This window comes from Pecten maximus, chromosome 9 (genome assembly GCF_902652985.1).
Source record: "Pecten maximus chromosome 9, xPecMax1.1, whole genome shotgun sequence".
NCBI lineage: Eukaryota > Metazoa > Mollusca > Bivalvia > Pectinida > Pectinidae > Pecten > Pecten maximus.
In genome coordinates this window covers 17,279,420-17,304,408 of record NC_047023.1, presented here as the reverse complement: position 1 = coordinate 17,304,408, position 24,989 = coordinate 17,279,420, and the positions used below count along the sequence as shown (strand labels likewise).

The 24,989-nt window shown below is 37.2% G+C and overlaps 2 protein-coding genes across 3 annotated transcripts; one reads left to right on the top strand and one right to left on the bottom strand.

Annotated features, from left to right (window-relative positions):
• Positions 1-573: 573 nt before the first annotated feature.
• LOC117334418 (junction-mediating and -regulatory protein-like) lies at positions 574-13,625 on the bottom strand. The gene is made up of 9 exons (XM_033894026.1): positions 13,525-13,625; positions 10,026-10,986; positions 9,527-9,608; positions 8,225-8,481; positions 7,015-7,178; positions 6,490-6,576; positions 5,621-5,716; positions 4,607-5,285; positions 574-4,190 (listed from the first exon to the last, which is right to left on the bottom strand). The coding sequence occupies exons 2-9, from the start codon at positions 10,876-10,878 to the stop codon at positions 3,973-3,975; spliced, it is 2,436 nt and encodes an 811-aa protein (XP_033749917.1). The 5' UTR covers positions 10,879-10,986; positions 13,525-13,625; the 3' UTR covers positions 574-3,972.
• A 194-nt stretch (positions 13,626-13,819) lies between these two features.
• On the top strand, positions 13,820-18,503 carry LOC117334640 (kxDL motif-containing protein 1-like). 2 transcript variants are annotated; one of them, XM_033894368.1, is made up of 4 exons: positions 13,820-13,971; positions 16,562-16,714; positions 16,900-16,919; positions 17,898-18,503. In XM_033894368.1, the coding sequence occupies exons 1-4, from the start codon at positions 13,832-13,834 to the stop codon at positions 18,011-18,013; spliced, it is 429 nt and encodes a 142-aa protein (XP_033750259.1). In that variant the 5' UTR covers positions 13,820-13,831; the 3' UTR covers positions 18,014-18,503. The 2 variants fall into 2 exon arrangements, with proteins under 2 accessions (XP_033750259.1, XP_033750258.1); XM_033894367.1 differs by having other exon boundaries at positions 16,900-16,946.
• Positions 18,504-24,989: the final 6,486 nt, after the last annotated feature.

Sequence of the window (24,989 nt, the reverse complement as noted above, 5' to 3'; positions counted from 1 at the left end):
GTAAAATGTTTCTTATATCTCTAGAATGGATCCAGTAAGCAAAATATCAACTAAAGGTACAGGGAACCGTAAACTTAAGGTGATGGGTACATCAACTTAAAGTATTACATCAACTAAAGGTACTGAGTACATCAACTTAAGGTAATGGGTACATCACCTAAAGGTACTGAGTACATCAACTTAAAGTACTGAGTACATCAACTTAAAGTACTGAGTACATCAACTAAAGATACTGTGTACATCAACTTAAGGTAATGGGTACATCAACTCAAAGTACTGGGTACATCAACTCAAAGTACTGAGTACATCAACTAAAGGTACTGAGTACATCAACTTAAGGTAATGGGTACATCAACTCAAAGTACTGAGTACATCAACTTAAAGTACTGAGTACATCAACTAAAGATACTGAGTACATCAACTTAAGGTAATGGCTACATCAACTTAAAGTACTGAGTACATCAACGTCAAAGTACAGGGTACCATCAACTAAAGTATGGTACCATCAAGTAGTACAGGACCACATAAGGTACTGGTACATCAAAATACGGTACATACTAAGTACAAAGGTACCACATGTACAGGTACCATCAACTTAAAGTATACCATCAACATAAGGTACTGGGTACATCAACTTCAGGTACAAAGGTACAGGGTACCATCAATATAAGGTACAGGGTACCATCAATATAAGGTACAGGGTACCATCAATATAAGGTACTGGGTACCATCAATGTAAGGTACAGGGTACCATCAATATAAGGTACTGGGTACCATCAATATAAGGTACAGGGTACCATCAACTAAGTACAGGGTACCATCAATGTAAGGTACAGGGTACCATCAACTTAAAGTACAGGGTACCATCAATGTAAGGTATTTGGTACCATCAATATAAGGTACAGGGTACCATCAACTTAAAGTACAGGGTACCATCAATATAAGGTATTTGGTACCATCAATATAAGGTACAGGGTACCATCAGTATAAGGTACTGGGTACCATCAATTGAAGGTACAGGGTACAAGGTACTATCTTATGTATTTGAGACATTTATAGTTTTTGAAATATGAACATTTTAAATGAAAAGAAAAAAAGAATATTAATTACAGGGACAAAAGGAAGTATCTCTAACCTGTCAAATGTTTAAAAGCAGCAATTTTGAACTTTGCAATATTTGGCATGTCAGAAACAAGGACTCATTATGACACATTTACAAATTCTTGTAAGAGTTTTAACTCATTATGTTTTCCATAATTTTCTTAGAGGTTATTAAATATATCTGATATAGATGCTACTCATATATTGGTATTATTTCCTTGAATAAAGAAATTCACATCTAAATAACTAACAGACACATCTATACACCATTTCATTCCGATTATAAAAACCTGATCCTTGGTAGGTGTCTATGAACAGATATATTTTACATGACAGTTGAACGCAGTTACCGGTATACAGCATACTTTAGACCTCATTCTAGGTATACCTGTACATAGTCAGGAATCCCCATAAATCTTTAACAATACTGGTAACAACCAATATGGTCATATCTATTGCATATTATATCCTATGTAGTTTTCTGGGTACAATAAAATCTGATTAATCAAATTTACACTCCAAATCAGGAATATAACTTAACATGAACATTCATATTTAAGATAAGAATAATTAACACTATTTACATAAGACATAAATATCACATATTGTCTACAATATTGCAATATATAAGCCAAACAGACAACACTGTATGACTGAAAGACGGGAGCGTACTTTATAAGACATGAACAGCTTCCATGTAACTAGATGGTATACAACCTTTATGTAACGAGTACCTACAAAATGGGCCGATTGGATCTGGTAAATGGGAAGAGGCCGTTGAAAGAGGGAAAAACAATTAAAATTGTCGCTCCGGCGCTAGCTAGTACCCCTATCTCCCTCCTAAAACCACCCTGATTTCCACTCCACACAAAACACTTGTTAATTAAGATAACTAGAACTGTCGCCAGGGTGGCTGACTCATACCCTCCCTCTCCCACATCCTCCTCGATTCCTTTTCTGCCCCAAACACTTGTTAACCAATAAAAAAAAAGGATTAAACAGGAGGTCAAAACATAAGTTTCAATGAAAACTGTAGGTCTAGTGTGGACAAAATCCCCTTCATAGACAGATGGACACATACATATAGTTGACCTGATTCCGGTATACCATCCTGGGGAGTGGGGTAGAGTAGGGGGGTTGGGGGGGTTGGGGGGGGGATTATAATTGAAAAGAAAATGACAAAGAGATGGTAGTGAGAGAAATTCAGACTAGAGAATAGCCATTTGGATATGGGGACCAAAAGGAGGTTCAAGTGGAAACAATACAGACTGCAGAAATGAAAAATTGCTGCAAGGAATGGTTATACTGCAGGCAATACCAAAAAAGATGGCAAAAAAAGTTATTTTTGTCTTACCACAACATTACCCAATATCCTTATATGATGGAGGGAGTGTTCCCTCCATCATATACTAGGCACAGCTACTTCCAAAATTTTGTGACACTGGAGTTCATCCCATAAAAAAATGAATATGGTAAATAACAAACAAACAACAATTTATCACAATAAGATGACTAAAAAACAAGCTTCATTTTAAAATAAATAATAAATAAGCACAACAAAAAATATGATATAAAATAATGTATGTAGGTCAATTGTAGGGGAGATAATTTAAATATTGTAGCTCCTTGTTATTACACAACGATCCATACACAGATGTACAATCATAAGTCTTCTCATTAAGTCACGTATATTTAGGTAAAGGAAAAGTTCACTCACAAATGTTTTAATCCATACAGCATGTATACAAATCTCACTAGTTTGTCATGGTGCATAAATCTTATTTTAACAAAGTCAATGTAGAACCAGGCCAAAGTATTGTTTAAGGTAAACATAATTCACTGGGATATGACCTATTCTTATAAATTAGTAACTGCAAATGATATCCTGTAAAATAAAACCATATTTTCGAGAGCAGTTTAATATTTTATAATGACCCAACCCCACTGACTGTCAAGTTATCACTATAATGACACAGCATAATGAAGGGAAGTAACTCTGATAGATCAGAATGCCTCAGACTTGGCAGTGGGCTGATATTACATTTGCATGAAGAGGATCTTACACAAGTTTAAATTTCATATGAAATGGAAATGAATTTAAGGTTCTGTTTATCACATAATTACATGGGTAAGGTCATTTTCAAATAAAATATTGTAATATACAGCATTTTATCAGTGACAGAAAGCCTAAAATGGTGATAATCCCAGTCCATTCCTCTTTCTTTGGTGATGTCATAATGAAAGTGATGCCAAAAATGTATGATTATGGAATCGATACAGGAATCACAGGCCTGCTTCACATGTAGGGGTTATTACACGTCTTTATCTATGTAATGGGTGTTATGACTGTGTATAAATGGGATAAATTCAAATATGATTTTAAAATAAATTTGAATAACAAATTATTACTATAACACCAAGATCTGTCCAGTTATAGAGAGTACAAATGAGTGTATATGACATTGACTTATCATGCAACCTTCTATCAAGGAGAGTAAAAATAAAGCGATATGACGTTGACTAATTATTAATGAAGTGATATGATGAAGTAATCTGGTCATAGGCCTAAGGGTTGTCATGTGAAAGGCCTTATACATGTTAACATTCTTATCGAAACAGATATTAATGCAAACTGAATGATTCTATGCTATTTCAACAGTATCTTGCTTATTTTAGCTTCCAAAATTGATTAAAAATTCTACTTCTCATCAAATATCAGGTGATTCTTTTTTCACAATTTGATCTGGCCATGATAATACCTGGTAGATTGACCTGGCATATCCAGGGACACATATATATGATGTTAGAAAAGCTACCTGGCCTTCACCAAAATGTATTTAAATTGAAGGTACTTCAGATTTTGTGGTATTTTCAGTCAAATGACTCCTCATCACTGGTGTCAGAATCTGGAGAGCGTTCACGCGTGAGATGGTTGATACGACTCAGACTTTCCTGTAGGAGTCGTAGATGGTTATCACTAGGTGTGGTCAATCTGTCTGTCTTCGGTGGACGCTTATCGTCTGATACTGGCCGCAACTTCACACCAAGTTTGATCATCCCAAAGATCTGTGACATTGGATTCCCTCCATCTGTAAAATTTATTCAGTACACTAATAATCAGGGATAAGATCAACTCGCTGAGTAAAAAAGCCCAACTTTTTATTATGCTTTCTAGAGAAATTCTAAAGTTAACACTGCAACAAACGAACAGGAAAAGTCTAATAACAGATTCTTAGCTGAAAATTCTCATGCTTGAATACATTGCAATAGTTAATGAAATTTTCTAATCAACAGAAGCAGTAATATATCTTCTTGATATTTTCTTTACATCACAATAGTATTTGAACAGAGGTACAGAAGTTTGTTGGTGCTACAAACATACAAAACTTCTTACTAAATAATGCTGATATAAAACGTTTACTGAACCGTAAATATATTTGCTCACTTGGTTTTTTCATTCCCAGAGCTGCAGCACAACCATATCGTACTGTAACTAAGGACTCACCTGACTGTGTTTTTGGTGTGTATTTTCTCTCAGATGAAGGTTTCAGTCGTTGAAGACCCCCAACTATATCATTCAAGTCCAGAGGTGTTGCAGAATCTCCTGATTTCTGGTCCTTTGGCTTATCTGGCTTATGTTTTTTGAATGAAAGAGGTAAAGCTGTAGGAGGGGGTGGAGGTGGAGGGGGTGGAGGAGGAGGTGGAGGTGGGGGTGGAGCTCCACCTGGTGGTGGAGGAGGTGGGGGTGGTGCTCCACCTAGTGGCGGAGGAGGTGGGGGTGGAGCACCACCTGGTGGTGGCGGAGGCGGTGGCGGAGCTACAGTTGTAGGTGGGGAGGGCAGTTGTTGCAGGACTGTTGGATAATCCTCGTCCTCTGCCTTGCCTGATGTATATATATGTATAGGAAAATCACCATCCACAGCATCACCTCGGTTTTGTGATAGTGAGCGTCGTGGCTTTGGTTTCGGACGATCTGTCCCAGGCTTTTTCCCAGGCTGGACATCAAGAGATGGAGGTTTGATAGTCTTTTGAGAATTTGTAAGAGGTTTCCCTTTCACTTTCACAAATGTTTTATTGGCATCGAGATTTGGAGAACTTGTCTCTTCTATAGGCTTAAGACTATCACCACGCTTACTAGGAGGCTGGTAACGAGGCGGTTTGATAGTTTCTGGTGTAGGGTATTTCTGTGTGTAAAAAAGAGAAATAATTTAAATCTCTGGCATAATCATGACCGTTTCAAATTGTGGATATACACATATGTAATGCTTTTGTCTTCTTATCACAAATAAACGCAATGTTACTTGAGATTTTTTTTATCTTGATGGCCGATACAAATTTATGAACATTTTGATCATCATATACAAAATAATGATATTTTTTATCTTGTTGACAATTAACCAGCGATTTGTGGTTTGTTTTATCATCTTGGCAGTTACTTGTATGTACAAAAATAGAGCTTTTAAAAATATTGTTGAGAGTAATATACAAATTATCAAATATCTTATTGAAAGATACCTACAAATTTGTGATTTTTTATCCTATCAATGGCTTTTCTCCTCTGCTCATGCACAAATTCCTGTTTTTTGTTCTCCCTTTCTTTCTTTTGATCCCTTTTCTGAAAGTACGAACATAACGCCAGTTTCATGCATGTGAAATTACAGAAATTACACCAGTTTCACATGAGTGAATATGTGATATTACAAAAATAACACATTTTATGTGAGTGAAAATACAAAAATAAAAAGTTTAACATTTGTGAAATTACAATGATAACACAAGTTTCACTTGAGTGAAAATACAAGATAACAAAAGTTTCACATGTGTGAAATTACAGAAGCAACACCAGTTTCACGTGTGAGAAAGTAAAAAAATACACCAGTTTCATGTGATCTATGTTCTGCACCTGACAAATACAAATCTCTGGTGAACAGCAACATTTCTTTACATTTCTTGATTATAAAATGATTTTGGAACCAAAAAGAATCAAGTTTGCAATATCGAAAATGTTGCATTTGTGCCACAACCATCTAGTTATATGACCTATAACCGGTAATGAAAAATGTGGTAGAAATTGAAGGGTTATATAATTGTTAAAGCCATGAAGTAAAACTGACACTGTCTTGCCATACAATCCTATATATACATACAAACTTTGTCAGAATCACACTGACCCTATCTAAAACTTATACAATAAGGGATTGAAGTGGCCATCTTTCATCTACAACAAGGAAAGAAATGCATATCCGTTCGTACCAATGAACATTTGTATAAAGTTTTACTAGAGTCTTGTTTATAGTAATTGCTGAGAAAACAAAGACGCAAACAAAAATCATAGAAATTTCTTCCATTTGTATAATAACAAAGCCAATAACTAGAAACATAGCTCACCATTTGAACTGCATGGTGTTGTTGAAATGTGTCGACCTCCTCCATTCTCTTTTGGTCTTTATCCTTCTTCTTTGATTCAAGATTTGTCTGTTGAGAAAGAAAATCTTACATAAATTATTGCAGAGGAGAGGGCGTGTGATTATCTAATATATAGAAAAGTTAATATGAATATAGAATAACAGAGATATCCGTACATCTTGTGCTTGTTGACATGAAGTACAGCTATAGAAAAGCTTAGGTATATGGATATAGTATAATCACTGTATATTGATACATCTTGTAGGTAAAGGGGAGATAATCCATTCAACTGGCATTCATTAATACCTATTATCACATTTCCCCCATACCCTTGAGAGAAAATATATACCCCTGAAAATTATCTTTCATACAAGGAGGACATGTATTGGAGAAATAATCCAAGTATAATGAGATATAGATAAATGGGAGATAAAAACATGGTACAGATATACAATGTTGTTACTTTGCTAAATTATGTTCTATGACCTATGGTGAATGTTTTCTTACTTTCATGTTTCTGATCTTGGCCCGTCGTTTCTGGATAGACATCCTTTTTGTGTTGATCTTGATGACTCTGGGATCAAGCTGCTTTCCTGGAGCTCCGCTCTCATCAGGACTCAGCTCCTTCACATCCTCCACCGCGTCGTAGAACACCACCTCGTCTTCCTTGTCTGTAAACCATGTATCACTCAATGTACACCAGTACTTCAGTAGCATTATATACACAAACAAAGTCCTCACGTTTACATCAGTGGAAACCTTTTGTACAGAAATATACATGTAAGTCATCTGTACATCAACTCAACTCCTATATACGTCAACTCTACTCCCATGTACATCACTACAACTTCCATATACATAAACAAAACAGTTGTATACATCAACTCACCTCTCCTGTTCATTAAAATAACTCCCTAGAACATCAACACAACTCCCCTGTACATCAACATAACGACCTGTACATCAACATAACGACCTGTACAGCAACACAACATCCCTGTACATCAACAACTCCATTGCACATTAACACAACTCCCATGTACTTACACATAATTCCCTGCACAGTAACACAACTTCCCTGTACATCAACAACTCCACTGTACATCAACACAACTCCCCTGTACTTCAACATAACCCTGGGCCCTGTACATAAATTTAAATACAACTCCCTTGCACATCAACACAGCTCTCCTGTACATACACACAACTCCCCTGTATATCAACAACTCTCCTGTACTTCAACATAACCCTGGGCCCTGTACATAAATTTAAATACACCTCCCTTGCACATCAACACAGCTGTCCTGTACATACACACAACTCCCCTGTACATACATCAACACAACTCCCCTTACATACATCAACACAGCTCTCCTGTACATACACACAACTCCCCTGTACATACATCAACACAGCTCTCCTGTACATACATCAACACAACTCCCCTTACATACATCAACACAGCTCTCCTGTACATACACACAACTCCCCTGTACATACATCAACACAGCTCTCCTGTACATACATACAATTCCCCTGTACATACATCAACACAGCTCTCCTGTACATACACATAACTCCCCTGTATATCCACACAACTCCCCTGTATATCCACACAACTCCCTGTACATCAACACAACTCTCAAATACAAAAATACATGTATATCTGTATTTTTCAGTATTATAATTGTTCAATATACAGGACAGGTATGACTACCTTTGATCTGGCGTGTAATGGCTGCCAATTGTGTTTTAGCAAGTCTCTCTTCTTCATCCAGTATACGTAACTGCTGTGTGTAGATGGACACCTGCCAGGAATATACTCGCTCCTCCAGAAGTTTCAGCTGACTCGCTGTTCCAGGGTGTTCGTCAATACTCGCAATTTCCTCCTTCACCTTGTCACGTTCCTGTACAAATGTTTTTCTCTCGTTCTGTAGCATTTGTAACCTCTCTAAACTCAGATCTTCTTGTATCCTACAACATCAGTGTTACAATAATAATAATATAATATAATTTATAGTATAATTTAATTAAAATTATATAGCCAGAATATCATCATTACATACGTTATATAAATCCTAGAGTCAGGTGACACAGTAGTTATTGCACTTTTTTCATCATTGTGACCCAGACTTGATTGCTTGATTAGACATAGAATTTTTAAAGTCCCCTGCCCCCTACAGTGTGGATTTTCTGACTCCAAGGCCGTTTTCCTTTATCACGGTCTAAAGTTGTTTGTTAATGAAATAAGGACAGACCCGGTGATTTTTTGTTGTTTTCAGACAAGCTTTGACAAAGAATTCCAAGGCCTGCATTAACACCGACAGGTCCTTTATGATACATGCCTGAAAAATTACATTTAAAAACAGACAACCTGGTTTGTCCGAATAAACAAACAGGCCCCAAGAAATACTAACATTAGCAATCAAGATATATATCTTTGGTTACTAGAATAGGCCAATTAATATCTGACATGTCAAAAGCTAGTCCTACTTATTCTGATCTTATTTTCTATCATATTCTTTCATTTCAAAATACTTAAAATATCTTAAAATTTGGACAAGAAAAAAAATATTTTTGGGAAAGTAGAATAAAATCTGTATCCCTCCAAAGAAATATTTTGCCAGCCAGTTTTCTTTTTTTTTGCACATGACACCGGTACCCTAAGTAGACATATGTTTTTGCCCCATACATATGCTCTGGCCCCTGAATCAATAAATACAATGTGTGAATTAATTGCTCAACAAAAGACCATTTCTTTGGTCATGAAAATTCTGAATGTAAATATATGAACAAGAAACACTAATGATAAATTTGTATGTGTTCAGAATTTATCATGTAATTACATTACTTTGTACATATACATATATAGTGTATACACAAAGATATACTTTGATTAAAGGAAATAGTGGGTACACTAAAGATATATATATATTACAGTAACTGCCGGGTATACTATTACATTCACAAATATATGTTTATTTATTGACTTTCTACTTTGATTACCATATATACAAACCTCAACAACCTCTCTCGACCGACTAGTTCAAATGATGTTTTACCAAACTGCTTTTCATCATGTAACATCCTGTTAACAATAGCTGCAACAAAGAAACAAATGCTTATATTCATTTTAGCAGTTTGAGATTAACACTTGTCTTACCAAAATCTTTAGATTTCTTAAAGGTAGGTGCAGCAACCATTGAAATTTGGTTTTAGCTCTCTCGTAATAGATACCATCATGTTTTATAGTTATAACTGATGAATTTATCCGTCAATATGCCCATGACCAGCTATACCATATTGACCTAATTGGGCCTCTTCAAAATAGGAAATAAGGAAAACAGGACAATATTCTATCAACTTTTTTCATTAATCTACAAAAAGTCAATGAAAAGGACCATTCAGTTTTACACAAATAGCCGTTTCCAAGCCCCTCCCCTGACATTGAGTCAGTGATAGGTTATCGTTTGGCCCCAGAGCCTATTTTAAGATAAATACGGTAGTATGGTAATTACCTTGGTAAAATGAGCAGGTTTTTGAGTAATATTCCACATATGTTTTCTGGATGTTGTCTAATGCATCTTCATAATGTCCTTGCCACTCTGTAAACATGGCGCCATATTCACGCTTGATTCGGTCCCCAACATCAGGATTTTGGAGGTAACTTTTAGCCTCTGTTACATTTGTGTAAGCAATCTCGCGAAGGTCAAGGAAAGGCTGCAATATATAGTTGTAATAAGCAGACAACGCAACGTTTAATCTAAACATGGCATCATCTTCCTGTTGATAAACATCTCCCATTTCATGCATGTTGGTTGCATTCTTCCTCATAAAAATCACTGTTTCTAATTCATCTTCAGCTCGTGCAATTTCATCCAGGTAACCTTGACGACGGAGTTCACTTATATTTTCGAAATATTCATCAGAAGTATGCTCCTCAAACAAGGTAGACATAAGAAGCTTCTCCTTACACACTTCTAAGGCAACGGTAAAATACTCCTCTAACTGTGTGCATACCATCTGGTAGTCTATCGGCGGCTCCTGGTAGCCTAGATATGCCCACACACTGCGCGGCTCCTCTGGAAGGTAAGGGAGGAAACTGTGTAGGGACGGATGGATGAGACAAAGTAGTTCATGTATGGCTCGTATTTCCTGCATGCTGAATATACCTGTACGGCTGTCGAGGTTATTGTCATCACTGACTACTCTGTTATGTAGACGACATGTGACTGCTACCTTGTTACATACATCATTCCAGCACACCAGGAACGTCATCCGGGGAGGCATCATCGCGTCTGTAAAGGGACTGTCCTTGACAGCTACCCATCCCTCCAGACTGTCGATCTCATCCATATCTAGTCTCGCCATTGTTCAGCACTGAATACATGGGAGCATTCCCAAATACTACAGTTGTGTATGCATTCTTTTAAGGATCAAATATGCATTTTGAATTCCTGTTTCTTGTTAAAGAGAAGTCTGAAATAAAGTAAAAACAGAAAACTAGATTTGTGTCTATATTTACGCCTCAGTCTTCTCTTAATAAAACTTAACCTGTTAGATAGCTATGCTAATATAAACACAACTGGTGGAGTTGTCAGCTAAAGTAAGGTAAAGGTGCACTTATTGGGACAAATTCACTAAATAGATATGGTCATATAAAAACCCAGCCTCTTCTGAAAATGTCACATAAAACTTTGTCTTGTCTATCATGCATGATTTACGGTTTGCTAGGTTTGATATCATGTATCCATAAACTGCCAATGCCATTTTAGGTAGGGTCTCATTGTAGTAGTTTGTGGCTACCTCACTGAACAACATACAGGTGAGGGTGCCTGTCACCATCTAGAGAAATTGAGATAAAGTATCTTTCTCAAGAACAATGCCCCGAAAGCACAACTATGAAATCAGACTACTTGGCCAACTATTAGCTAATTTTAAAAAGGTCTCCGCCTAATCATCTTCAGTGTGAGGAAAAAATTGTTGAAGTAAATTTGAACCTGTTATCACAACAAATAATAGTGTAATATGAAGGTCTTGGGACTTGAACTAGTGACCTTTCGCACTAGGTAAAAGGGAAATTCCCACTTTGCCCCTGAAGACAACCACAACCCAGGTTCTATAGCTTCAAGCTCAAAGGAAGCCTCTCAATCTCCTATATATATAGCTATTGCTTTCACTTGGAGTGGTCAATGGTATTAAATCTATGATAAGAAGGAGTAATGAAAAATACCCTTATACCCGCTCTTGGGCTCAAACTAGCGGCCTTGAGGCAAATATCCTACCGCTAGATATAGACTGGGCTAGCAAGGTGATCTGATACACGCCACTTTCTACTGTATAAATATTAGAGAGTTCAAAAGGTCGTGATAGCAGATTTACTAAACATGTTAATAATAAATTTATAATCATAAAACTGACTGTCATACTATACTTACATTTACCCTGCACACAATTATATGATTGAACAAGTGTCTAACGGAAGTGAATGTTGATTTCAAAACCAAATACTATATATTTAAGAAATAATTAACGATGATTCGTGTATTTGTTGCAGGATATACAACAAGGATATTTTGCAATTAAATTAATAACGAAGGCCGCAGGCCTGAGTTAATAATCAAAATTGCAAAATATCCGAGTCCGAGTTGTATATCCTGCAACAACACACAAGTCAAAGTTTAATTTTTTATTTCTTTTCTACCATGTACTCTTTACTTCCGAGATCTACCTCTTCCTAATAGAAAAACGGCAAAGAAACCCTGGGAAATGTGTCGCTACATGGCTGTTACAATTCACAGGAAACGATAAGGCGTGCATGCTAATGAATATTCAAAAGCTGATGTCAATCCCAAGCGTCGTCTGCTGAAAACGTTGACGTTTTGACGGCAACGTGCCTTACGAGAACTTCGGAGATGTCAATTCATGTAGAAATGCTCTCCAAAGGTTGCCTGGGGAAATTGACTTTACAACATATATTGTTTAGCAAAGTCTGCTCTTGGTTGATAGAAATTAACAATCTGGCAAATTTCTCTGTTGTAAAATACACGGTCTCTGACGTTCAAACGTTTTGGCACCGCCAAGTTTGTTTACAATGCACGATTTTGGAGGGGAAAGATTGTAACAGCCGTGACTCGTGAGCGTGTATTATTGACACGAGCGTGTATTACTGGCAAATAATACACGGTTTTAAACCAATCAAAACTGGCGTTGCATAGCAAACGTGGTAGAATAAATGTTAGCTGTCTGCTTCCTATTGAAATCATGGGAAAGCATTTGGTGTGAAACAAAATAAAATAAAACAGTGCATGTTATTTGCTCTGGACTCAATCTGTACAAGTTACAGTTGCTAGTTATGCATGTAATATGTGTAGCCCTACTGTAGTCTTGTCTTTAACTGTCTTTCTCTCATTTACCCTGCCCTTTTCAGGTGCACGTGCTAGCTGTCCAGATGATTTCCTGGAGAATGTCATAGCTTTAGACTTGGTTTAGGCCTAGTCCATTATTGCTCATACTACAAAATGGAGGAAAATTATAGCAAGACCGTTACCACAAGCACATATGATAATAAAAACTTAGGACATTTTGCTGGTAGATTAACCTACATGTAGCCACATCAACCCGTTCCTTTTACACGTTTAACTGTCTTTCTCTCATTTACCCTGCCCTTTTTAGGTGCATGTGCTCGCTGTCCAGATGATTTCCTGGAGAATGTCATAGCTTTAGACTTGGTTTAGGCCTAGTCCATTATTGCTCATACTACAAAATGGGAGTAAAATTATAGCAAGACCGTTACCACATGTACATATGATAATAAAAACTTAGGACATTTTGCTGGTAGATTAACCTACATGTAGCCACATCAACCCGTTCCTTTTACACGTATAACAAAAGATCATTATGGCCAAACTACGTCATTGTCAAACTTGACAAACACACTGAATCTACGCTAAAATTTGGAAATTCAAACACGTTTATGACGTTCACTGTTGAATGTCATAAGTAACTACACGCTACCTTGTTGTCTAACGGAAGTGAAAGTTGGTTTCTGATCCCTATTCCAAAACGTCAGCTGTGTTTTTGTTTCGTTTTGGCAATGGCGAAGAGTCATGTGGGGCGATATGGATGTCGTAAAATAAAAATAAATATATAACTTTGATTTTCTGGTATTTTAATATATGTAACATGTCTTTACAGACAACAATATCATAAAAGTGCTCTTACCAAGCATTCTGAACATTTATTTCTAACTAATTATACATTTACGACAAATAATGCAAAGGTGACGATATTATCATGATCATCGAAACGCTTGATAATAAAAATGGAAACTGAAAGTGAAGGATTATCTCGCATCTCTGATGACGAGGAAAGCTGTCCGTCCTCTGTAGCATTCACCGAAGCCTTAATGGGTCAAATCAAGGGAGCTGATGTAGGAGCCATGGTTGAACTACAACGAGACATGTACGAGTTGTTATTTGTCTAATGTTCTGCTTATTACCAATGAAGCTTCTTCACATAGAACTGTAGTTCTGTAACATCTTAACTGTATGGTTCTTACCCCATGGATAAAGTAATTATTTTAACTTAAAGTATACATTTTTGATTGAAGTAAACTCTTACTTTTGTTGGAACTGCACAGTTAATGTTACATTACACAATACCAATTTGGCAAAATAACAGATCCACAACATAATCTTAACACAATGATATGAGTTTTCTGTCACATTTGGTCTACATGCAACTATAGCTACAGAGAATCTGCCGTGGCTGGAGTGTATCCTTATATTATGCTGACTGTAGGCTAGGGGTCACCATAGAATTGTGGTGGGACTGGACTGGGTCGATCATTGGTGACCAGGTAGCTCAATTGGTAGATCATCTGGCTAGTGTTTGGAGGTCCCGGGTCCGAACCCCGGTCTGGCGCTACATTTTCTCCTCTCCTGTTACGTATACAGAATTATGATGTGAAGCTATAATTTCTATGGCCGCCTCATAGCATTTGACAAGTCATAGTCATGCTGTAGAGTGCACTTGATTCACAGTGACGATTATAAGCTATGGGTTGATGGTGGAACAGGTATATACCAGCAAGTCTGACCTGATAGTATGGTCCCCATGTAGCTGCTTTTCAGGTTCCGTTTGGCTACCTTAAAGCTTGGTTCTTTGGTATTTCACTATTTGAAAAAAAAAAGAAAAAAATGTGGCCATGGCACATGCAGAGACAATTACCATAGTACTATACGTTATCATGACTTCAAATTAAAGGACATAGAGCTAGAGCTGCTCTCCAAAAATTAAAAACATGCATATGCCATTGGGTGACCCTAACATGTGTGGCTGCTACAGTATAAATTGATGTGATGGGAATGCTGCAATGGTCATATCATTACAATTGGCTGTAGAAATGTTTGACTGTTCCTTTGCCATTGCAGTAAATATCAGGCTCCCATGCCAGCTTTTATATAACCACGTGCATGTGTACTGCACCATATGTTCAGCAGAATGCATGACTTTTAATTTGTACCTTGCTTGCTTACGCTATTCGGCTGAGAACAATGAATGTTTTATGCTATGACTGTTTCTGTATTTCCATTTGTTGACATAGCCATTTTGTGTTCTGTTTTGCTATAGTGTAAGACCTTCAATTCCTGGAATTTACCTATTAACGTCTTCTAGATCATGTGTAAATGAATAATTGTTCCTGTGATATTGAGCTTATAGGATAACGATAAACAGGCTAGGGCATCTAGATATACAATTGTATATTCAGTCCAACCCACTTAATACAAACACTGATAATACAAAAACTCACTTTATACGGATGAAAATGAAATCCCCTGCAAGCCGTGTGCAATATGCTTATATTGTTTACCCACTTAATACGAATCGGTTACGACGAAAACCTGGATAATACACAGATATGCCAGGGTCCCTTGATCATGACCACTGTTTGTGTTGTTTTAAACCCACATAATATGATGTGTCAAAGTAGAGTCAGCCAAGTGTGACGTAGGTAAGTTTTCGTGACCTTTATCTCGTACCGATCGACCCATATGCATGCGTTCTACAGAAAGTGTTTACAGCTGTAGGCAGGTATACAGGTAAATGAGTAGTGTTCAAATAAACAATTTCAACCATTAGAGATTACGGAGGCTGACATTATCAATTCTGTGAGAGGAACAGAACTCACGGAGAGCGATGATGACGATGATGGTACTGACCTAGAAACATGCATTACTGAACGTGAGGCCCTCAAATGCCTTTACAAGTTGAAATCATTCATTCAGAATCAAAATGTCGTTCAAAATTGTGTTTTCAAAAATCTCTTCAACCTGGATATATTTGTAAGTAAGGTCAGCTTGGAAAGAGTGAAACAAACACTGGTCAGTGATTTTTGTTCAGCTGCAAAACGTGATTAGCGCGATCGTGATATGACATTATGAAGCCAGTGTAGGCATATTGTGTATTGGTAGGCCAATTGTAAATAACCGAAGACTGAAAGCCACACACTTACAATGTACAATGTTTTAAATGTTTTATTTTTGATTTAAAATAATCGAACTAACATCCGAATTTGTTTATTTTTAGTGAGAAAAGTGTAACATGAAACGTGTGTATACAAACATGTACGAAGTTTACATGTGCTGTGCGTACATACATGGTGTGGCACATTAGCAAAATACGACCCCACATAATACGAAACTCGTATATTAAGAAAACATTTGAGGGGTCCCTAGAAATTCGTCATAACCAGGTTAGACTGTATCTATAGTTGACACTGGAGTTTCAGCATTTTCAGAAGTCAAATTACTTTTTCTTAGAAATCTGCAGTCAAAATATATGTCAATAAGACATGTGCTTTCAAATCCAAGAATTAAATATGAGTTGGGTATTGAGAGACATACATTAAGGGTCTACAGGATGCCATGATAAATACTTATGTAATTTTACACCTAAATGAAGCTCATACAGAATCCCCAAACATTGGTAATCTACAAACTCTAATCAGTTGACTGTATTGCTTATGACAGTTATTCCATTGCTGTTTCAGGCTATCCAGATATGAGAAAACAAATGAAATGCTTATCAACTTTAACATGCTATCCTCTTCACGGTTTGACGCCACAAGCCAGGCGTTCAGGGCACACACTCTATTGCTGTATGACATGAAAAAAGACCTGGATGTTGTCTTCAGACGGATCCGGTAGGTTTGGTTTTCACTGAAAAGTTTGTTCAATTGAATGACCTTGACCTACCTTGAAGGCCATACTGGTCATGTGTGTTAAATTCTTAGTTAAAATCAAACAAAACATCAATTATCAGTACTAGTATATATGTACTTCAGAAGTCAGGTGACCATTGTTTTATGTTTTCTTTATTATTTTACAGAACTTTAAAACAGAGGCTGAGTAAGTTATATCCAGATGCTTTTTCAGGTAAAATATTTTGAACTTATTGATCCTTATAAGTATTGGGAAACTACAGAACTAATCCTGAAGTACAGTGACCTGGCCCCTTAAGTGTCCTGGTTTTCTATGTTTAATTTTAATATATAATATAATATTTAATTATGTTAGGCATTTTGACATCAGGCAATTGCAGCTTTATCTTAAAGAATTGAAGTGTGTGGTTCGGTCCCTACCTAATTATAGGTGGTTTTGCTTCTAAGGTAACTGACATCAAGGGCTGCTCTGTGTGATTCGGTCCCTACGTAGGGTGGTTTTTGTTTCTAAGGTAACTGACATCAAGGGCTGCTCTGTGTGATTCGATCCCTACGTAGGGTGGTTTTTGTTTCTAAGGTAACTGACATCACAGGCTGCTCTGTGTGGTTCGGTCCCTACATAGGGTGGTTTTTGTTTCTAAGGTAACTGACATCAAGGGCTGCTCTGTGTGATTCGGTCCCTACGTAGGGTGGTTTTTGTTTCTAAGGTTACCGACATCAAGGGCTGCTCTGTGTGATTCGGTCCCTACGTAGGGTGGTTTTTGTTTCTTAGGTAACTGACATCACTGGCTGCTCTGTGTGGTTCGTCCCTACATAGGGTGGTTTTTGTTTCTAAGGTAACTGACATCACAGACTGTTGTGTAGTTCAGTCCCTACATAGGGCGGTTTTTGTTTCTAAGGTAACTGACATCACAGGCTGCTCTGTCCCATTATAGTTGTGATCTTCGGCAAGACTCATTACCTCACAATGGGCTTCCTGTATGTTGTTCATTGAGGTAGCCACTAGCTACTACAAGGAGACCCTACATCAGAATGACAGGTGTTACTGAGTCGGTGATAGAATCCCAGCAAACAAACAAGCTGTACATTCACCTTTTGAGGTTATTCATTCATTAATTTTGTTGAAATGTTTTAAAGTAGTTGATTTTGTGTCTCTAATTTTCAGCCTGCAGTGATGTATATAATGTATTGGAAGACGAAGAGGAAGAGTTTAAAGGGCAGAACAATGAGGAAACAAAGGAGGAAAAAGATGAAAATGATTCAGCAGAGGATAATGGATGAAAAATAACTGACATATATATTTATATAAGACATTAGCTATAGTTTTAATACAGAATGTTTGTTAAAACAAACAAATCGTAATTTATTATAAAACTCACTTTAACATTAATGCTCACATATCTCCAAGTAATTGTGAATTTTTTTTGACGGGTATTTTTGTTTGTTAAATACACCCAAATGATATCATTCCTAGCTATTCATCATTTAGCTTTTCTGTTGTTGTAAGCGTCTATCCGAGTATTGATTCAAATTTAGATATTGTACAGTATTATCTTGTAATAAGCCCAGGAGCAAATACACAAACTTTGACACAAAGTGGGGGGGATGGCTTATTGCAGAACAATAGAAAAGTTTTTTCACTGAATTACAATAGACATGTATAGACTTATTACCAGGTATTTTCTTATTGCCAGAAAAATATAGAATGTAACATGCAGTGTGAAACATTCAAGTGTTATGCATGTTTTTTTTAATTTTTTTTTTTTTGAAAAGCAACAACTGAATTTGAGCATGTATCAGTCTGAATTATATGTGAAATTTACAAGTTGGTTTAATGACCATGTTTTACAGCCCTCTCTAGTCACAGAAAACTTACGTTTTCCATCTCAGAGATTTATGTTATTTCATGATGCTTACATTGCTTGGAATGGAGTCTATAGGACTTCCTATTTAAAACATCTATACAACACTAACAATAGCATCAACTGGTCAACCATGTCGTTTACTTATTAGCTCACCTGGTCCGAAGGACCAAGGTGAGCTTATGCCATTCCGTTGCGTCCGTCGTCCGTCCGTCCGTCAACAATTGACTTCTTCTCCATAACCACTGATCAGAATTTGACCAAATTTTGTCAGAAGCATTCCTATGGAGTGTGGACTCAAAATTGTACAAATGGTGGGGCTGACCCCCCAGGGGTCTGAGGGGCAGGGCCAAAAGGGGTCAATTTGGCTCTATTAATATAAACGACTTCTTCTCTGAAACCAAGCAAAGGCTATTGCTCCTATTTGCCTGGTAGTATCACTATTGGATAAGGATTCAAAATTGTACAAATGGTGTGGCTGACCCCCTGGGGGCCTGAGGGGCGGGGCCAAAATGGGTCTATATACCTATATTGATATTAACGACTTCTTCTCTGAAACCAAGCCATGGATATCGCTCATATTTGTCTGGTAGCATCACTATGGGGTGGGGATTCAAAATTGTACAAATGATGGGGCTGATCCCCTGGGGGCCTGAGGGGCAGGGCCAAATGTGGTCAATTGGGCTATATTGATATAAACGACTTCTTCTCTGAAACTGAGCAATGGATATTGCTCATATTTGCCTGGTAGCATCAATATTTGGAGGGGACTCAAAAGTCAAAATTATACAAATGGTGGGGCTGACCCCCCAGGGGTCTGAGGGGCAGGGCCAAAAGGGGTCAATTTGGCTCTATTAATATAAACGACTTCTTCTCTGAAACCAAGCAAAGGCTATTGCTCCTATTTGCCTGGTAGTATCACTATTGGATAAGGATTCAAAATTGTACAAATGATGGGGCTGACCCCCTGGGGGTCTGAGGGGCGGGGCCAAATGTGGTCACTTGGGCTAACAACTTCTTCTCTGAAACTAAGCAATAGATATTGCTCATATTTACCTGGTAGCATCACTATTGGGTGGGGATTCAAAATTGTACAAATGGTGAGGCTGACCCCACGGGGGCCTGAGGGGCGGGGCCAAGAGGGGTCAATTTGGCTAAATTGATATGAACAACTTCTCTGAAACCAAGCAATGAATATTGCTCATATTTGAATGTGAGCATCCCTTTGGGGTTGGGATTCAAAATTGTACAAAAAGTGGGGCCGATCGTGACCTCCCTTGGGGCTGAGAGGCGGGGCCAAAAGGGGTCATTTTGGCAGAATTAACATAAACAACTTTTTCTCTGAAACTAAGCAATGGATATCTCTAATATTTTACTGGTAGCATTCCCTTGGGTTAAGGATTCAAAATTAAACAAATGACGGGGCCAACCCCCTTGGGGCTGAGGGGCAGGGGGGCAGGGCCAAAATTTGGTTAAATTGATATAAACAACTTCTTCACTGAAACTAAGCAATGGATATCACTCTCATTTGTATGGTAGCATGGTCATGGGGTGGGGATTCAAAATTGTACAAATTTTAGGGTTGACCCCACCAGGGGGCTGAGGGGTGGGGCCAAAAGGGGTCAATTTGGCTTAATTGATATGAACAACTTCTTCTCTGAAACAGCTCATATTTGACTGGTAGCATCATTTTGGGTAAGGATTCAAAATTTTATAAAGGAAGGAACTGACCCCCCGGTGTGCAGAGGGCGGGGTCAAAAGGGGGTCAATTGGTTTAAACAACTTCTTTTCTGAAACTAAGCCATGGATATCACTCACATTTGTGTGGTAGCATCCCTATGGGGTTGCGCCAAAAGTCAGTTTCATTTCATGGATTAATGCATTTTTTGGCATAAAAACTTCACGTACCCATATAAAATGCCTATAATATATTGACATAGCAATACCAGTGACAAATATACTTATAATCATCATTCTTGTTTCATATCTCATGAAATCCAGGTGAGCGATACAGGCCTCTGGGCCTCTTGTATCAATTTCTAACTTTATTCTTTTTCTTCTAAATATGTGACATTGTCAAGATTAATTGTTTAGCTGATAATCTGGTTGCTTAAAGATATGTATGTGTTTCTTGTTCATTTATACATAAATACATGTATATATTATATATCCAGACACATCTATATATATTGAAACATTCTTTTTATGAACGCCGATGTGGTGCAGCGGTATATGCTGCGGGTATTTCTGGCAAGGCGATTGGGTCCGTAGATCATGAGTTCGAGGCCCGGTCATGGCACAAGTCATAAAGTTGTCTTCCTTCGGCAGTTTTGTTACTATGTTATATATCAAATAATGAGCACAATGTATCATATACACTATGTGTTGGTGATCTGAAGATAAAGATTTGAATTTCCTGTCGTAGTTGTACTCGATGAATATTTATATATATATATATGTGTATATAACATAGTAACACAACTGACGAAGGAAGACAACTTTTTGACTTTAGATGTCTCTGGATATATAATGTCCTGATATGAATCTATATGTAGATATCTATATACTGTCTAGGTTTGGATCTGTACCTGGATATCTTATGTATAGATATGAATCTGTATCTGGATATCTTATGTATAGATATGAATCTGTATCTGGATATCTTATGTATAGATATGAATCTGTATCTGGATATCTACTGTCTAGATATGAATCTGTATCTGGATATCTTGTGTCTAGATATGGATCTGTATCTGGATATCTACTGTCTAGGTATGGATCTGTACCTGGATATCTTATGTATAGATATGAATCTGTATCTAGATATCTTGTGTATAGATATGAATCTGTATCTGGATATCTTATGTATAGATATGAATCTGTATCTGGATATCTTATGTCTAGATATGAATCTGTACCTGGATATCTTATGTATAGATATGAATCTGTATCTGGATATCTACTGTCTAGGTATGGTATGGATCTGTACCTGGATATCTTATGTATAGATATGAATCTGTATCTGGATATCTTATGTCTAGATAGGAATCTGTATCAGAATATCTGATGCCTTGATATGAATCTGTATCTTGATATGTCATGTCTAAAAAGGAATCCATATATGGATATCTAATGTCTAGGTAGGAATATGTATGTATCTGGATATTTAATATCTAGATATGAAATCTATTTATCTTGATATCTACATGTGTAAGGATGTCAAATGAAGGTGTCACTTGGGTATTAATTATGCATAGGCACATAATGAGTCAAATGCATGCTTGATAAAATATATATTTTGACAAAATGATTTGTAGGCACATGTCTACTAGGTTAGCAATGTCACTGTTGATGCTTGTCTTAGTATTGTCAAGTACTACAATTTAAAACTGGATAATTTCTTTTAATGTCTTTTCTTTGGTGACCAAATAAAACCTTGTATAATGGTATGTTTTCGTTATATTTATTAGACTGACTGGTCAGTTTGAAAGTGTATAAACTTGTGATAACATTTGCAAAACTTGTCTAATCAAAATGGCGTTTTGGTATTGTATCGCAGCAATATATACATTGTATTGTGATTATTAAGCCTGCCTCTTTAAACTCAACAAGCTTGTCAATTTGTGATAGGGACTTCCTCTGATCTGGTTCCTCTATACCATCTCCCAGTTTAATAATCTGATCTCGACCATTGCTCTACTCCTCTCTCAAAAACTGATTGTATTTCTTTCGAATGCAGGCTACATGAATCGCCCCTGCAGCTTTCCCTTTGCTCTACAATTGATTTTTTGTTCAGATACGAGCACTTTTAACAGTTACAAAGGCCCCCGCCAAAATCTAGAAGTTTCTGTGATAGCCCCCAGTTCTTTTGAAGGGAGAAAACCTATACTATCTAGCTAACTTTAAGTTTGTGGTCGTGGTACTGCTTCCGTCTGACACAGCACCAGCTGATTTAGCACTAACAAAAGAATGTTCCTCTTCCATTCTTTCTTTCAGTTCGCACACCAATCGATGCTGGGGGAAGGCTTTTGCTAATCTCGGCATTTCATACATCGGGTTCAGTGGCAACATCTTGGACTGGTATGAGCCTTTTGGTCGTATACCCTGTTGTGTCTTGATGCTGAGACGATTGGTAGGCCACCTTTACATAGGGTACGTATGAATGTGTCCCAGTTGGAATGGTGGTTGACGTAAGCGCTGCTCGAGCAATGTCACCAATGTTTTGTTCAAGCGCTCAACCATTCCATCTGACGAAGGGTGATGTTCTGGCCTTGTTCATATTGTTTTCTAACCACGGGTACTCCAGCGTAGACAATTGCCATACTTTTCGTCTAGTGCACTGTTCACATCGTGCTACGTAATTTCTGCTATCAGATTGTAACTCTGGTCAATACTTCCGCTGTCTAATTTTCGCAATGGTTTTCGTATGCCAAGGTTTCTAGAGGTCTTTACAGTCGTGGCATTGTTGCAAGACTAGTCTCCTCTCTATTTTTGGTACAATACCTTGTAACTAGGCTTTATTTGTCTTCACACCGTCGACAAAGTAATCCAGCCTCTACAACAAGCCTATCCCATTGTGACTTCCACCTCCGATATCTTTGTATATTGGCCGCCTCCTTTTCTCTAGCCATATCTTGACAGTTAAGAGATCGCTATCCGCATCCTGACAACATTGGAATGACAATGAACTGTTATCATTGTCGTTTGCCCCTGTATCATGTGCATATTCCCCAAATAATTGTAGTTAAATTGTGTACTACTAAGTACGTCCTTTACCAGTCGGGATCGTACCCACATTTTATATGGAATTCTACTCAAAGCATCTGCGTTCTGGTGCTTAGCACAGGACCCGTGTTGTAATCCATATCATAGTATCTCAGGATGTGCAACTACCTGGCTAACTGGCTTTCCTTCTTTTTGTTTTTATTTTTTTTAAGTTGAGTAGCCAGCGCAGTAACCAATGGGAATAATGACCCGGCACTTCTTGCTGTAAAGGTAATGCCGGAAGAGCTTCACAAAAGTCGCCATCGAAAACAATTCTTTCCTGGTCACAATACCAGCGTTCCGCCCTGGCCAAGGTGCAAATATCGTTCTATCTTGACCATCAACACATGAAAAGGCACTGCACCTATCCACCGTGGAGAAGGTTAACGGACTTGGAGGGCGCATGTTCAGCAATAACTAATCTATCGTTGTGGGATGTTGGTTTCAGCGAAGTGCTCGCGATTTGTTCAAGCTAAGGCACATTGATGACGCGAGTGGAGACTAAAGATCGTTGTTTACGTTTTCGCTTCTAAAAACAGCTAGCCTGTGACGGCCTCGCATATACTATAACTTCATAAGTAATCAGATTTAGATGCTATTGTAATCGGTAATATTCTAGAATGTTTTTGGAAATTTACATGTTTTGGTTGTGTGAAACGTGCCTTTGTTTTCATCGGTCTTGAAGGGATGGCAGTATGTTAGATATATAATATTTACAATGATTGTAATGTAATTATGGAATATTTAATGTAAAACTAGTTCAGAAGAAACGGATTTGTAAAAGCTTGTATTAGATATATAATATTTACAATGATTGTAATGTAATTATGGAATATTTAATGTAAAACTAGTTCAGAAGAAACGGATTTGTAAAAGCTTGTATGTATTATTGCGAATACCGTTAAATTAACAGGAAATAAAAACATATTTTGATTTGCAGATCTGATTACTTTTGCATTCAACTTTTTGTACTTAATATTTATTGCACAAGTAAATATGTTTTAATGCAAAAGAAGAGTAAGTAGCTCAGTTTTCCTATCCGATACAAAATGATCATACTTTATCTTTAAACCTTCAAAGATCCCTCCTCCTCTCTCTGCCCACACCTGTTGATACAGATGTGACACCATTTTATAACCTGGACAGTTCAGGTATAGCCTCCGGAAATCTTTCAATACACTGGGCAATTAGATATCCACAGGAATGTCAATCATCTCCCCAGGTGTGAGAAATTTATCTTCAAATATGGTTGAAATTACTATCCATATCTTTGAATGTATAAGCCAGCTAAAAGAATAGGATAGAGTTATGTATATAGTTGAAATATGTTGAATGTCTTTGTTGTCCAGTAAAGCAAAGTAAACAAATATTTCATACAGAAAATGAATCTGAGTAGGCAATCATATATAGTTCATAATCTTACTTATCATCAAGGTAAAGTGATAATATAAACTGGTAATGGCGTCACATTTGTATCATTAATATAAAAGACCACATGCAACTGGATATCATAACATTTTACTGTGTCCTGAACTCATTATTTCTTGCATATTGTGTAATATATATAACCATGGATAATATATTAAATCATTAATATTGATTCTGATTTTGTATTTTACAAGTTCATGTAG

Coding starts and splice junctions, on each gene's coding strand:
- LOC117334418 (XM_033894026.1), bottom strand. CDS start 10,878: ATGGCGAGACTAGATATGGATGAGATCGACAGTCTGGAGGGATGGGTA. Junction 7,179..8,224: donor CATTACACGCCAGATCAAAG/GTAGTCATACCT, acceptor CATGGTTTACAG/ACAAGGAAGACGAGGTGGTG. Junction 5,717..6,489: donor AACACCATGCAGTTCAAATG/GTGAGCTATGTT, acceptor TCGTACTTTCAG/AAAAGGGATCAAAAGAAAGA.
- LOC117334640 (XM_033894367.1), top strand. CDS start 13,832: ATGGAAACTGAAAGTGAAGGATTATCTCGCATCTCTGATGACGAGGAA. Junction 16,715..16,899: donor GTTGTCTTCAGACGGATCCG/GTAGGTTTGGTT, acceptor ATTATTTTACAG/AACTTTAAAACAGAGGCTGA. Junction 16,947..17,897: donor ATATCCAGATGCTTTTTCAG/GTAAAATATTTT, acceptor TCTAATTTTCAG/CCTGCAGTGATGTATATAAT.